The sequence below is a fragment of the Pholcus phalangioides genome, unplaced genomic scaffold (genome assembly GCF_987345545.1).
Source record: "Pholcus phalangioides strain wild (caught in Gottingen) unplaced genomic scaffold, Ppha-v1.0 ptg000011l_1, whole genome shotgun sequence".
In the NCBI taxonomy this organism is placed as follows: Eukaryota; Metazoa; Arthropoda; class Arachnida; order Araneae; family Pholcidae; genus Pholcus; species Pholcus phalangioides.
The window spans coordinates 23,812,198-23,826,311 of record NW_028301604.1 but is presented as its reverse complement, the minus strand read 5'-3'; the positions used below and the strand labels follow the sequence as shown (position 1 = coordinate 23,826,311).

At 34.9% G+C, this 14,114-nt stretch overlaps 1 protein-coding gene across 4 annotated transcripts in view; it reads right to left on the bottom strand.

Moving 5' to 3' along the window:
- The window catches only part of LOC149080246 (DNA (cytosine-5)-methyltransferase 3A-like), a 187,917-nt gene that overhangs the window by 34,598 nt on the left and 139,205 nt on the right, over positions 1 to 14,114 (bottom strand). For 3 of the 4 annotated variants that reach the window (XM_089239331.1, XM_089239332.1, XM_089239333.1), the window contains 2 exons: positions 10,938 to 11,083; positions 3,009 to 3,099 (listed from right to left, as the gene is read on the bottom strand). In XM_089239331.1, coding sequence (XP_089095457.1) covers positions 3,009 to 3,099; positions 10,938 to 11,083 — 237 coding nt within the window. The remainder of the gene's footprint in view (positions 1 to 3,008; positions 3,100 to 10,937; positions 11,084 to 14,114) is intronic. The other variant, XM_089239334.1, reaches the window with a different exon arrangement.

Below are 14,114 nucleotides of genomic sequence, written 5' to 3'. Positions count from 1 at the left end.
GCATTTTGTTCGCTAGCACACCACGGCTAATTTCTTGGTGTTGTTTTGCAGCAATCAGTTAATTTTAAATTGTAACAGTAAAAATGAGTAACCACCAACGTTTAGATGATGGAATGAGGTGGCGAATTGTGGGCGGCTAGAAGCCGGCCAATCTCAAGTCCAGATTTGTAGAGTTCAATTTAACGTCCAGCGTCGTGTGTAACTTATGGAAACAGTTCCAGGATACCGGATCCATCGAGAGAAAGCCTGGGCAAGGTCGTCCAAGAGCCACGACGGCCAGAGAAGATCGCCATTTGTCGATTATAGCGAGGCGTAACAGGAGTGCTACAGCTTCTCAGATCTCTCCTGACTTGTATGCAGCCACAGGAACCTGTGTATCAAGGGTGACTGTTTTCAAAAGACTTCATGACAGAGGGTTGTTTGCAAGAAGACCTGCTGTTTGCGTCCCGCTCACTTCTACAGACAGGAGAATCCGTTTATCATGGTGCAGAGAGCATAGAGATTGGAGTATGGATCAATGGGCGACCGTTCTCTTCACTGATGAGTCCCGGTTCAGCCTAAGCACCGATTCTCGCCGTACGTTCATATGGAGAGAACCAGGGACCCACTACCTACCCTCCAATGTCCGCGAAATCGACCATTATGGTGGAAGAGTTTTAATGGTCTGGGCAGGCATCGTGTTGGATGGCCGCACACCTCTCCATGTCTTTGAAAGAGGCACTGTGACTGGTGTGAGGCATAGGGATGAGGTCTTGGAGCCCTATGTTCACCTTTTCAGGGATGCAGTTGGCCCTGAGTTCATTTTAATGCACAATAACGAGAGGCCCCCCCATAGATCTCTTCTGCTCAACGATTTTCTAGAGAGTGAGGATATTCGCCGGATGGATTGGCCAGCCAGATCTCCAGACCTTAACTCTATAGAGCATGTCTGGGACGCTCTGGGGAGGGCAATTGGAACTCGAAACCCCCCCCCTCCGGGAACCATCCAGGGAATGAAAACAGCGTTGCTGAATGAGTGGGACCAATTGCCACAGGAAATGACAAACTGCCTTATTTCAAGTATGAAATCACACTGCGAGACCTGTATATCTGTGAGAGGGGACCATACCTCCTATTAACCCATTTTTTTGTTTATTCTGCAACCGCTGTTTCATACCTTCTGACTCCAATGAGTGTTACGCACGATCATGCGTGTGTATTACAATTATTGTATGGTTATTTGTTTTGTACTGTATCAATGTATGTACATATCAAATTTCATTAAAATCGGTACAGTAGTTCTAGAGATAATCGACCAAGTCTGCAAATTCTCTTAATTTCTTACACCAGTGTACATAGTACAAAACTGATTGTGAGTGCTCTATACAAATTTACAAACTTCTACAGGTTGTTATGCCATAGTCCAGTCATCATCCTGGCATACTTTTCATCAACTACTGCGATGGGCATCTTCAGTGCAGGTGAGGGTGGCAAGGAGACAATATATATATATAGGACTTCCTCAGAAAACCACTACTATACTGTACATGCACATCATAAACATTACTCGGGAGATTTTCTAATGACTTGGTGCATGTTGCTAGAATAAGTTGTGTGCATATGTATGACCCTAACATACTTATAATGCTAGAGTATACATGTTTCATAGTTTGAGAAATGCTAAAAGTGAAAGTAAGAGTCCTGAATTTTTGTGCTTATGTAAGTATGTTTAAGATTGATCTGCTCTCTGTAGAGAGACTTTTTCAAATGGCAAACTGACTTGCATTGGCATCTTGTAGCTGCTCCTCCAAACCAGATCATACCCTGCCACTGTGTTTCAATAAAGAGGTTAGAAATAAGCAACGAAGAAGACCTGGGCCATGCTAGAAGTTGTGAGTGTACGTGTTGTGACCATAACATGAAGCTTGTTTCTGTGTAATGTTTGTTATAGTGCTGCCATCAATTTTTATAAATATTGATATTGATTGAATATTTGTACTGGTGTAGGCCTGCTGCTCTCTGTGGAGACGCATTTAATGGGAACATCTTGATAACGGGTGTCTCTTGAAGCTAGTTTTTCTACTTCAGCTGACCACTTGTGGAACAACTGTGAGTATTAAACCTGGGTTCAATAATATTGAACCAGAAGACACAGATAACATTGCCCCCCCCCCAGCATCAAAGACGGAGCTGACTGATCTAATGCACATATACGAACTGACATCATCATACCCCCAGACTTTCAAGTCTATATCCGCCTATGATTTGTGTTATGACATGGCAGACTCTCGATTGGTTAAATGAGATTCAGTGTCTTTTAATTTGTATAAGATATCTGGATTCAAGCTGTTGATCTCATTACTGTCTTGATCTTCCATGAGACTAAGCGGCATGTTTTATAAAAGGAAAAATTCCATTATCTTTCTTATTAAAATTTTCTTTGTGTTTATAAATACAGTAGATAACCTTATTCATGATGCTCATAAGTGGCATCATTTGGGAATTTTTATCATTTTCACAAAGAGAAAAAGAAAATAATTTTACAAAGAAAGAAGTTAAGTATGGAATGGACAACACATGGAAAATTTTTTTTTTATTGCTATCAGGACTTTGATATAACGTATGTTATCAATTATTTTTTGTCTGAAGTTATTTTCTTCTTGCATACTTGAAAATTAAGGTTGAACTAGACTCATTTTTTTCCTATAAGTTATCATTATCAACCTTCAAGACTATGTAGGTGGTCAGAATGTTCTCCCTCCCTTTATTGACATTAATTCACAACAGTTTCAAGCCTTACGCGCTACAATTACATGTTTCAAATTTGATATATATCAACCAGTTTCAATAAACTTTTAAGACATTTAATTTTAACAATTTAATGATGCCAAATGAACTTTACATTACTTTGTTGGAAATGCTCTTTAAAAATGTTTCTTATTTTCTGTGAAAAATTATATTTCCTTGTATTTCCACACGCTACAAAAGAAAAAAAAAACCCTTAAAATTACAGGACAAAGTGTATATACCAGACAGTCCTTTTCTTTTAGGATTTGCTATTGAGAGATCATTGCATGGTGAGCCTCCAATCACTAAATCAATCGGTAAAATATCTTCCAACTAAAAAATAAATAAATAATGAATGCAAAAGAAATGTCAAGACAAAGAAAAAGAGCTGTAAAGATGAATAAAATTTAATGACATTGAAGCTATGCTTTAAGTCAACAGTCAAACTGTTTGTCATATTTGCTGCTAAAACAATTTTTTTTCAAATAAAAAATTAATTTTTTTCAACGTTTTAATTTAAAATAAAGCAAAATATTGCAATATTTTAAAAAAGTGAAGGGTTTCAAAGATTTTTTTTTTAAATAAAAAAAGACCATTTTGAAGATAAACAAATATGTTTTCCTATTTAATTTTTTTATATGCAGGCACATAATGATTATCACAGCCATCTTTTTAAAAGTAAAAATTTAGATACAAGATTTAAGTACTAATTTTGAAGTAGTTAATTTTAAATGCATTACTGAGAAATGAGAAAAAATATTATAATTAGCAGCTGATTAAGTTTTTGCACCAATTATTCAATTAATATGATTCACTTGAGCTTAAGGGCTATCGCGAGTTTGAGGAATGCTCAAGCTCAGGATGGCCTCTTTGTCAGGCCTATATTATTCATCATAATAAGCCTTAATTTTAATGCATAATATGTGATGATTTGAAAGTGAAAACCCACAGACAATATCAATAATATACAATACAGATAAAAATAATTTGTACAGACATTAAATTTGATAAATCAAAACACTTCTGGATAACATTTTTCATCTATCAAAATAAATATTGCACTGCTATTTTTATTTGTAAATTTAAATTTGGGAACTAACTTTCAAGAAAATTTTATTCATTACAATATGTTTAAAATTTTCTTATGACAAGAAAATATAATCTATCTTCATTAAAATGATATTTTCAGGTTTTGGCTAAACACATTATTGTTAGCTGCAATAAGTAGAGGGAGAAAGTGATGAAATAAAATTAAAAACCAATTTATCTAAACGATGAAACAACTATGAAAAATTCAATAGTTTTTGTAATGACGTTTTCTTACATTTGAAGTAAAATAAAATTATAAAAAAACAATTGTAACCATTTAATAGTATATTCAAGATTCCATTATGAGAGGGACCACTTATAAGTGGTAATTTTTTGATAATAAAGTGGATAAATTTTATCTATTCTTAGAATGGTAACTGATAATTATCAGTTACCATTCTAAGAATAGATAAAATTTATTTTTTTTACATCCTTTTCAATCATTAAACTAAAAAGTATGCAATAAAATTATTGTAACTGCACACACAATGAGGATTTAATTCAATTTAATCTTTATTTTTAATTAAAATTATTTTTATCAAGGACAGTTAAAAATAGAGAAAGAATTGCTTTTGTTCTCCAACAAGGACCACCTATACCAAACTTTTGTTTTTCAAGCACATTATCATAAAATTTAATTTTGATTAATGACTATATTAGATAAAAACTCCTGTTTCATCATCAAAATAATTAGCATGACTTCTGTCATGGAGGAAAGTCAAGGGACACTTTCCCTCCATTGAAAAGTGTATTCAAAACTGTATTTCATGTGAATAAGTATTATAATCCAGACTAGTAAGTTGTCTATATTTGTATGTGTTATCTGTACCACAGATAAATTATTATTATTTTTAAATCTTCATATGATTGTTGTAGGCTGGATTGAATCCAGTGATTTTATCCATATTTCTTTTTCTATATCTGTAACAGTTCCAAAGAGAAATTGGAGCATTTTAAATCGTTGCTTGAGTAAAGAAGGACACACACTCTTTGTGCGTCACATTGTATGTGTTTGTTGGGAAATTCGGAATATTAAATGATTCAAATGTCAGAGCAATCTCTCGAGCTGAACAACAAATTCCTTACATTTTTTTTTATTCTTCCTGTAAAATTTTAAATAATTTCAAATTAATTTGAGTGAGAGAAAATGAGTTCTTTTGAAAATATATTCTTTCCTTTGTGCGAGAGAGTAAGCTAGTGACCCAGAGAAAGGAGGAAGACGATCGCCATATTCAGAGGTCTTAGTTCCACCATACTTTTGCAGGAAGAAAAAGGGAAGATTTTTTTGTTTTTTTAGTCCTTCGTTACCCATAAATATCTTTTTTTTTAGAATATTCTGAGTCATTCTCACTGTACTGTTTACAACACTTAAGAAAAATTCGTTGTTGTTAAAATGCTGTGAGGGTGAGAAATATTGAAATAATGTCATATGGTTGGAATTGGTCTCGATGTCATTGAAAGAGTGATAATTTGACTTTTTTTTTAAAATTTTCCTCGGTCTAGGTTCAAATTTTTTTGGCATGTCATGAGACAAGAATAATTACATATGATGTCGTGTGTTCTTGGAAAGCTTGTTTTATTTCCTGAATTAAGATGTTAATTTTAAAAATGTACGATATGAAATTTTTGATTTTAATCAAGAACTTTGACCGCCTGTCGTGGGAGGAGTCTAGAGAGGAGAAATTTTTTTTTTTTTGATTCCTTTGGTACCCTGAGTGGATAGAAGTTAGGATGTGTTTTGCGCTTCCAATAGCCAAGTCCGTCTCCACAGGTCCTTCCCCTTTAATTAGGTCAGGAGCTCATTTCCGGTGTCTCTCATCGTTTTTCACTCGCCAAACAAGGTCACAGACCTTTGCCTTTGTTGATCTTAGTCGAGGCAGCGCAAAGTCACGCTTGCGTAATGGAGGAGGCAAAAATGATTCTACAAGATTCATTGAAAGACTAAAAATGATTCTACCTTAAACTTCTCCATTATGTAATTATGAGTGATAGTTATCTCTAAAGTCCAGGCATTCATTTCCAAAATGCTAATCCAAAAATGAAAGGGTTCCAAACCGGAAAATATAGTGACAAAGGTTGACAGATGTTTTCTCCAATTTCTTCCCTGCCTATGTCTGTTTTTTGTTGAGACTGATATGTGTTGAATTTTTTGCACTTGAAATCTTTGCTCTTTAGTTTTTTCTTGGTCTCCAGTGTCATCTGGTTTTTCCTGGCGACCTTGGTTGCTTCAACTACCAGACCGTAACGTTTTGAGGATCACACGTCAAAGAAGTTCAAAATGGCTCACTTGTGTTCAACTAATATTTACATCGCCTGTCAGACACATCTCCGGAGCATTCATCCGCAAGCAGCTTTCATCTTGTATTTCCGTCGCCTGCCAAACTTATCTCCAATCCTTTCATCCACAGGAAGCTTTAGATAGTTCGTAGAATGTGAAAGGAAAAACTTTTTTTTCTATTGGACTGAACACAACACATAAAACATACAATCAAAACCGAAAAAAAACCCACAAAAAAAATGACATTACAATGACACAGACACTGTGACCCCAAGGGACTACAAGTCCTTCCAGTGGGTCAATATAAATTAGATTCAAGAGTTAATTGGATTTTGCAACAGCCTTGTTAATGTACTAATTGGTTAAATATTTTATATAAAGTTGTATTTATATTTTTAGTTTTTTCATTTTTTTTCCTTTATAGCTGAACAAAGAAAACATACATATATAGCCTATATATGTAAATACAAACACAGAATTCACATTATGGCCATATGATCACATATTTTTCAATTGATAGTAGGAATGATTATATTTTTGAAAATTTTTTTCCTTTTTTTTTCAGAAAAATTTATTTTGTGTTTTATGATCTATTATTGTTGTAGTATGGATTCAAGACAAATGTTTATTGGGAATAAAAATGTATTGTGATTGGATCTTATGTTATTATTTGTATGATTAATTGCATATTATATGTTCATTATTTTTGGGAACTATTGTAAGAGTCAGTTAAGCGCCAAACAACCGATCGATAAAAGTAAAATTCTTGCTTAGCAGAGGGTTGCAGGCCTTTTCAAAATGAACTGAGATATTCAATCCCATTAGAAGCCAAGATTATAGTTATTCTCTTTTATGAGTGGTGCTTTTCTCCTATTCGTGTAGAGTGATGTTAACCTTGCTATTGTGTTACATTAGCTTCACCATATTAGCAAATTTATCACCAGATTTGTAAAGCGTTAGCCAAATAAGATCTACTGGAAAAGTTATTTTACTAAATCAACACTTTTTGCCAGAATGTGTGTGGTAGTTTGTTCTCCTTCACTGTCAAGTCAATTTTTTGAAAAGAAGGTGCATACAGTGCATAGTTTTTATGGTGCAATCACTTTTTTACACAGTTGTTTTAATCAGATTACATGTTGATCAATAAAACAGGGCAAATACTTTTTGAGTCATTTTAAAATTTCATCAAAGCTGTCACATGTAAAAAACTTCAATGAAATATGTAAAAATGGTACCTTGATGAAGTTGACTGTGTAACGTATATCGTTACTTCCCAGATTCCAATTTTATCTTTCCCAAATTAATTTTGTCAGACAGATGACAATAATGATATGGCAACTATTTCATTTACTTGAGACTTTTATTTCAGCGTTAATCTTTAGATTTTACAACAAAACATTTTAAGCCTGCACAACATGCATCGGTAAATTTCCTTTAGAGTTTTAGCTATAATATATCACAGATTCAGAACGTTCTCACCCGATCAGTCCATCGATTACACCCTTCGGGATGTCACTGTCACAAGAACGCGAACAGTTCCCTTCTTGATTGATCTGCAAGATCTCCTGGAGAAAGGGAAGCTCCATAGCAACAGCATCACGCTTCTGAAGAGACGAACCCGACAAATATCCCATCACAGACTAGAACCCACATCTCATAGAGACTTCAACAGAAGCTGAGCGATTTTTGACTAGAAGATGAAGAGAACAATCAATGAATAGAACGGCGCCGAGGCACTCAGCTAAATTATTAACTAATGACTTCCAGAACGAGGCGGCATGTAAACATCACAAATAAAATGAAACGATCAACGGATCAAATGGGGCCGAGGCATCCAGCTAAATTATTGACTAATGGCTTCCGGAGCAAGGCGGGGTGAAAAGAAATGTAACGATAGACGTTCAAGGACCAACGTGTCTGTTCACTGCACACTACCGACATAGAAGAGAAAATTCCCCATCTCACATTATTACTGGAACCAATCCGTATCGAGATTCGGCGGCACTAACACACTTTGACAAATAAATTTGCATATTCACATGAACTTAAAATAATATTATATACAAATACAAATACGACGCCACAACAGGCAAATTGCCCAACGAGGTGGCTGACTTAAGAACATCATGGATCCCCGAGCCATTTTTTGGAGGCCCTACCTACTACTGCTACACCCCAAATGCACCCCCCCCCCCCGGAACCCCCCAACGAATCGGTACATGCGGGAATGTGCGTGTACGTGTAGTGCAACCTGACGTAAAGTTTTGTTTCTGTGTAATGCTTGTTATGTGTAGTGCTGTCATCTGCCCCCAGTTTTTCTAACTATGAGTGAAGTGTTATGGTTGAATGATTTACCGTTGTAGGACTGTTGCTCTCTGTGGCGAGACTTTTTAACGGGAGATCGGCTCGCATTTGCGCCTTGAAGTTGGGAACCACAGAAAACCAACTTCAGCCGACCACCACTGTGGGGTTCGAACCCGGATCCTCGCATCACGAGTCCGCACTATAACCACTCGACCACCACAGCGGCTGAGAACTTGCGGATTGTAGAACTATGGTACTCTGCAGCTGGCAGCACAAAAGATCGTAAACATGGAGGTCGATTGGCGAGATCATGTCCCGCTGATCGATCCCAGAATCAATGTAAAAGGTAATAAAAATATAAAAATGACTAGAAAAGGACCATTTCTGGGGGGGGCCTAAATGGTAATGTTACAACTGGTGAAAACAGTAAAATCATGGGTGGAGATATGGGGGGATCGCTCCCCCCCCCCTCCGCCCCAGCATCAAGGATGGAGTCGACTGATCTAATGTATATATGAATTGAGACATCATCATCGTGCCCCCAGCAATAATGATTGTGCTCCCCAGATTTTCAAGTCTATCTCCGCCTATGAGTAAAATAATAATGATTCCATCAGAAACTTTTAATCAAACTAGTTATTTTATTAATCAGCAAATTCAATATAATTAGTGGTTTCAGATTTTTTATTTTGATTATTCATCGAGTCACATTTCATACTTATTTATACATGTTGCTGCAACAAAGATTTTTCATTTCCTTGTGACTGCAATCAATTTTTATCACGCTGAAATGTTAATAAATTTTCTTCACTTTCTTTACAAGAAAGATTTTGACATAACACTTCAAAATTAATTTTCATTCTGGAACGTTTTTATTTAAGGAAGCGGTTGCCCCAGGCACCTTGATTTTTCAAATATGACTTTAAAAAAATTTCATTCAATTGAAAATCAAATGCAAAAATTTATGTCAATCGGGAGTTAATTAGTTTTTCAAAATGAAATAAAAAAGTTGATGAAATATAACGTAAACCTGAACAAGAAAAACACTTCGAATCCAATTTTCTCAAATTGCAGTTTTTGAGTTTATCTATTAGAAGAAAAAAAAATTCTTCATATTCTGAGATTTTGTGAGATTATTTATAAAACATGTTAGCAAAATGAACCTCAAATTTTGATATCTGATCATTCGTAGAATTTTATAAATTTTTAAGGTTTGAAAAAATGTATAAACATCAAAAATCTGAAAATTCAACAATTTTTAAAAATACTACAGTTAGTTTCTAAATCTGAGGTTCATTTCACTAACACGTGATGAGTAAACATTTCTGCAAAATTTCAGAATTTTTGGGGCAGTCATTTTTTTTATCTTGGGGATGAAGTCAAAAACTGCAATCTGAGAAAAATGTAATAAAAACTGCGTCAAAATTTGAAAAGCATGCACACACACACACACAAAAGGAGAAAAAACTTGTTTTTGCCTTGATTTCTGTTAGGGTTAATGCATTATCACCACCTTCAAAAACGCCAAGTTATACGTTTGGTTGTACGTTCAGTGAAGTTGGAAGAATTATGAAGTGACATAATTTTTAAAGAGTTATAACTCATTAATTATAGGTCAAGTGAAAAAAACTGAAAAAACACTTTTCACATTAGTTTTTTTGCAAGAAATTGTGTGTTATTGTTGCGCGGTCTATAGTTACCACCCTGTATATCTTACATCAGATAATTCTCAACAAATAGAATAAATTCAATTTTCCCCAATTTGCCCAACAAAGTGTTTCTTACAACCATGATCTTACAAAAAAAAACACCTTTGCAACAAACTGTACCAGGAAAACATAGATAATAAAATACTACCAAATTAAATATAAATTACGAACAATGATGAGTAAAACCAAAAGATGCATGTATTGATTTCATTCATTTAAAGCCATCAGAAGATCATATTTAACCCTAAGGCAGGGTTCCCACTAGCACGATATGGTAAGCAATGCAGCATGCAACTAGAAATTCAGGTTTTTAACCAATCCGCATCAAGTTTTTTTTATAACAAATCTGCATCCAGCTGCATTGCTTGCAGTATCGTACCAGTGTGAACCCTGCCTTAAACTACTCCCACTGCTAACAAGTAAGCTAAGTAAGCTGCTCCAATATCCCATTATTTCCAATGTTGAAAAAAAAAGGTAAAATTTTGCTCTTGTTTCACTTCCTGCATATGAAAACGTATAATCTCCAAATGCTTAAGCAATTAAGGGTTAGTAAGCTGCAAAGAATTAAGTCATAATTGAATCAAAAAAATTAGAATTTTTTTTATAGAATCAAAGTGACACTTTCAACCATGGAACTAAATGTTCGTTGTTTTAGCTTCAGAAGTTCAATACAATAATTGAATTATGCTGCCAATGATCTCAGATATGTCAGCAAAAATCGTGCAGCATATAAAGTAATTGGAATATGCACAAAACAAAATATTATAGTTTTATGACATATCCCCATGTACCTTCTTATCAGATATTGCTCTGACATCTCCAATATTGATGATAGATGATCCATGATGTTCTCTACTGACTATTATGGCATCTTCATCGATTTCGCTGGCAAAATATGCCTCAACATCAATACCCAGCGAGTCAAGAATCAATTTTCCTAAAGCATATTTACATAGTTTGAAAAGATTTCAGAAATGGAGATGAAAATTAAATTACCAATTTCAAGAATAAATTTTACATTAAGATGTACTTATAAACTAAGTATTTTATAAAGAAAAAAACAGATTCCATTAGGCTATACAGTTATTAAATGACTAATAACATTCTAGCATGTCTAAAGAATAGGTAAAAATTTCATAGCTCGGTCTTGATAACTAGACACGGGACCATCATAAGTTTCCAGGGATAATGAGTGAAAGAAAATGTTAAATTCAATGTAAAAGATTTTTTTACAATTAATTTAATTTCTTTATGGCATTTAGCAATGAACTTTGGGAATATATATAACTGATCATAATGTTTTTAGTATTGATGGGATAGTCCGGTATGTATTCATAACATAGAAGCACATCACCTGTTGCAATTTACTTGGATCCATTCTGTAACTAATCAACGTATCTAAAGATTTTGGCTACCATAAAAGTCATTTCTGTTGAGCACATGCAATTAATTTGTTAGCTGCATATTTGAATTATAATATTCTTGGAATAATGCCAACCTTAGAAAAAGCTGATTTTGTGTGTTTGGAGAATATTTTTTCATGCAATCAGTGACTGCTGGATTTAAACTTTCTAGGCTGATGTGAATTAGTGGTCAGGTTTTATTTTCCAAAGATGTCACTTTCGGCTATCCATACAAAGGTTTTTTTCAACAGCTGGTTGATGCAAAGATGAATTTAGGAATGAAAAAATTCAAATATCCTTGCGGAAAATTGAGAACCCATGTCCTCTCATTTGCTGAGTGAGCACACTAGAATTCAAAGGCAATGAATATCTCAATCTTTCCTTGGTCAAAGCTCTTTAACCTGAATTAGTTCTCACTGTCCATGTACAGTCCCGTTCAGTGCACACAAGCTCTAAGGAAAGATTGCGATATTTGTTGTCTTTGTAGTCTAGTGCACTCATCTGGCAAAGTAAGAAGATGTGGGTTTGATTCCCCACAAGGGCATTTGAATTTCCTCTTTCCTAAATTCATCAGACACACAGCTGTTAAAAAATACCTTCATTAGTTTTATTTCCTGTGTACTTTTCTTTCCTTTAGTCAAACCTACTGTGGCTTGAAATAAAAATCTCTGTAACTCAGATCAACAAAACTGAAGGATCTTTCTAGACAGTCACATAAGTTTGGCAGAAAGAGATCTCAATAAAGAGATAACTCCAGTGGCTATCTTCTGGTATTTATGTACAAAATGTTAAGAGCTTGTGCAAATTCAATACCTCCTTTCAATCTTTGTTTGAATTTTTACTAAGGCTAGGTATACACTGGACTGATACAATAAATGATACAACCCTAACATCGACACACATTAAAAACCTAAATTTCAGAATTTTTTTAGCCAATCCATGTTGATATCGCAGATTGTATCTCTGTAGTATCGGTCCAGTATGAACAACTAGTTTTGCAAAACAAGATGAGTACACAACACATTGCCACCACAAGATGAGTACACAACACATTGCCACCACAAGATGAGTACACAACACATTGCCACCACAAGATGAGTACACAACACATTGCCACCACAAGAAGTCCTCACACTGAGCAGCACGCTCATCCATTCGTAATCATTCATATTTTCCATCCTGGCCTATTCCTACTCTGGCAGTCTAGGTCATTTGGCAGACATTACATCTCAGCAAGAAAGATGAAAAAAAAGCCATTTAGAATTTTCTCTAAAGATACCAGTCTAATTAACCACTGTGTATAACAAGTGGCAGTTGCATAATAAATTATATGGGACTTTGACATTGAAGGTGGAGTCGACTGATCTAATGTATATATATGAATTTACATCATCATCGTGCCCCCCACCCCAGACTTCCAAGTCTATCTCTGCCTATGAAGTGCACCAGGGGCGTAGCCAGGAATTTCGTTCGGGGGGGGGGGAACCAGACCCCCAAGTCCCCCCCCCCCCCACTACGTCCTTGAAGTGCACCAATTGTGCTCATAAATTGTTGAGGGAATGGCTGGAGAAAGAATTCTCCAAAAATGAATGCAAAAAACTTTCCTACATTTTAAGTTTCAATAACTAATTAAGTAAAAAAAAATGATTAGAAAAAAAAAATTAATTAATTTTTTAATGTCAAAACTAAAACAAAAATGGTTCAGCAAACATCATATTTAGATTTTATATTTCAGGATTTTGGATGGCAGGGTCAGTTAAAATAAATATTAAATAACAATCTATTATCAAGGCTAGACTCTCATAAATTGCAAAAAATTGATTTTCTACACACATAAGCACCAATGGAGGATATGAGCAGTGAGAGAGTTGCAAGTTGATGGTTTACTCGCTTTTGCTAGTCACTGCTTACAGGGTCATAATTTTGTTCTCCCAAAAATGATTCCTTAACCAGGTTTGACTGTCATACCAGACAAGTCCCAGGCTTTGTTCCTTCTGGGATATTAGCCCTTTATCTGTGTGGGTTGGACCATGCTGGGAAACCAGATTTGATAGTACCTCCAACCTGGGGGAGAGACCCCCCTCCCTGAATAGAGCACTACTTAGTCAATAACTCATGATGCTGTGTGCTGCAAAATGAATTGATCGTCAGTTCCTGCACATTTGTATAAAACAATTGAACCTAAATATTTAAAATCAGATATACTACATCTACCATCATGGTTCCTTGTGGTTGGTTTATTGAATTAATAAAACCCTTTTTTTAATATCCAGCAGCATTCCAGTTAGCTTATAACATAAGATTAAACTATCTCTGTACAAGCATGAAACATCTTCTGCACTTGAGAAATGGCAAATAAAAATCATTTTTTCTTATTTCTCATTTCTAATATTGTGTTAACACTAGAAAGACCATGCCAGTCATTTTGACAGTTTCGATCTTCTCACTCGATTTTGGAAATGAACCAGATTGTTTAAATTGCTGAAATTTCACAACTTTTCCTAAAAATACTGGAACATTATACCATCTAACTATCATCAATATGAAAAAAAATCTCCCAACATA